Source organism: Fonticula alba (assembly GCF_000388065.1).
Source record: "Fonticula alba strain ATCC 38817 unplaced genomic scaffold supercont2.16, whole genome shotgun sequence".
Classification (NCBI taxonomy): domain Eukaryota; order Rotosphaerida; family Fonticulaceae; genus Fonticula; species Fonticula alba.
In genome coordinates, this window is record NW_009242986.1 from 111910 (window position 1) to 113795 (window position 1886).

At 76.1% G+C, this 1886-nt stretch overlaps 1 protein-coding gene across 2 annotated transcripts in view; it reads left to right on the forward strand.

Moving 5' to 3' along the window:
• Nucleotides 1–861: 861 nt before the first annotated feature.
• The window catches only part of H696_05976, a 5623-nt gene continuing 4598 nt past the window's right edge, over nucleotides 862–1886 (forward strand). The window contains exons 1-4 of one of the 2 annotated variants that reach the window (XM_009499744.1): nucleotides 862–883; nucleotides 1166–1356; nucleotides 1467–1491; nucleotides 1578–1677. In XM_009499744.1, coding sequence (XP_009498019.1) covers nucleotides 1270–1356; nucleotides 1467–1491; nucleotides 1578–1677 — 212 coding nt within the window. In that variant the 5' untranslated portion in view covers nucleotides 862–883; nucleotides 1166–1269. Of the gene's footprint in view, nucleotides 884–945; nucleotides 1357–1466; nucleotides 1492–1577; nucleotides 1678–1886 lie in introns of those variants that run through there. The other variant, XM_009499745.1, reaches the window with a different exon arrangement.

Sequence of the window (1886 nt, forward strand, 5' to 3'; positions counted from 1 at the left end):
AGTACGTCCGCGCGCACACGCCCCGCCTCCCCCCAGTGCCGCCGTCACAAACAGGTGGAGAGCCTTCGGTGAGGCGACGACACCTGCGGGGTCACTCCGGCGCCCCTCTGCCCCCCCCCCCCCCCCCCCCCCCCCCCGCCCCCCCCCCCCCCCCGCCCCCCGCCGCGCCCCGCCCCCGCCCCCCCCCCCCCCCGCCCCCCCCCCCCCCCCCTCCCGGCGCATCCCTGCCCCACCCCTCATCACTTGGCTCCCAGCCCGGGACGCGACGCTGCCTCCCCCGCCGCCGACTCGCCGCGCCGAAGGGGCGGAAGGGGGGGCGAACCGGGCCCGGTGTTGTCGGCGCCGTGCGCGCCGCCCAACGTGTGCCCGGCGCGGCCGGTCGCGCCCGTTGTGGGGGGGCGAGGAGGCATGCCCCCCCCCCTCCCCCCGCAAAAAGGGGGCTGCTCTCCGGGGACAGGGGGAACGCGCCGCGAAGGAGAGGGGCCAGGCGCGCCTCCGGGTCCGCTGGCCCCCACGCCTGGCCCGATTGGGGCCGGCCGGGCCCGTCCGCTGGAATGCCTGCCGGCCGTCGGTTGGCATGCCATTCCCAGGGCACTGATCACACGAAGCGGTCACGCGAGGCGTACGGGAAATCCGCGCGCCGCGCCCACGGCGGCGGATTTCCCCGGCCGGTCTCGCGAGCGCCGGCCGCCCCGCGCACCCGCGCACCCGCACGCCCGCACGCCCGCACGCCCGAGTCCCGTTCCCTGTGCGGGCATGCGCGCGCACGCACACCACAGCCACAGCCGCGCCGGTGCTTTTTCGGGCCGATCGTTGAGGGGGCGGATCGCCCGGCGGTGGCCCAGTCAATCCCCTTTCCGCCCTCCCCCCCCCCCTACTAAGGGTGCATCGCCCCCCTTCGCTTTTTGCTGTCGCCCTCCTTTCGCGCCGCCCTCCCCGTCACACATGTTCGCCTCGTCGCTGTCGCGCTCGGCCGCCGGCCGGTCGGCCGGGCGTGCCTTCCGCTTCGCTTCGCCCCTGGCATCGGGCCCGCTGGCTCCGGGCCCGCTGGCTCCGGGCCCGCTGGCAGTCCTGCCCCCCGGGCTGGCGCTCCCCGAGCCGGTCGCCGCCATCCCCGCCGCCCCCACCGCCCCACACCGCCTGTTCTCGCTGACCGCCAGTGCAGCCTTCAGCGCTCAATCCGCCCTGGATCCGGTCGCTCCCCCGCCGTCGCCCGCCCGCCGCCCGAGCAGCAACGTGAAGTCCCTCTTTTCCGCCTGCGCCGACATCATGGCCAAGAAGAAGTCCACCGTGCAGGAGCGCTTTGCCCGCGTGCAGCGCCAGTCCAAAGCCCAATGGACGCACATCGTGAGCCAGGTGCGACGGTGCCTCCCCCGCCCGCCCGCCCGCCCGCCCGCCCGCCCGCCCGCTCACCTCCCTGACGGCCCTGCCACGGGGCTGCCCCGCTGCGACCCCCCTCCCCGCAGGCCAACAGCTCGCCGGAGCTCGAGAGTGCGTCTGCCCTTCTGCCCTTGCCCGCTCCCATGTGCCCCTGCCTTCGCCCCGGCTGACCTGATGTGGCCCACGCGCTGTGGCAGAGGTCGCCGGCGCCGGAGCCCACCTGCGCTTTGTGAATGCCATCACCCCGGACTTGATGGACGCCTGCTACAATGTCATCATGACCAACATGGCTCCCATGTGCGCTCGACCGCTCCTGGCCCCCCCCCCCCCGCCGGCGCCCGTCTGGCGGCCACTCCTGGCCCTTCTGCACGCCGCTCACCGTTGGCCATCCTCGGCGGGGCGCGGAACAGGCAGGCAGGTCCATCAGGGCCAGGGGCAGCGGAGGGCCGCCCGGCTCTCCTGCTCTCGGGCCACGGAGCGCCCGGCCCAGGGCCCGGTGGTGTCAC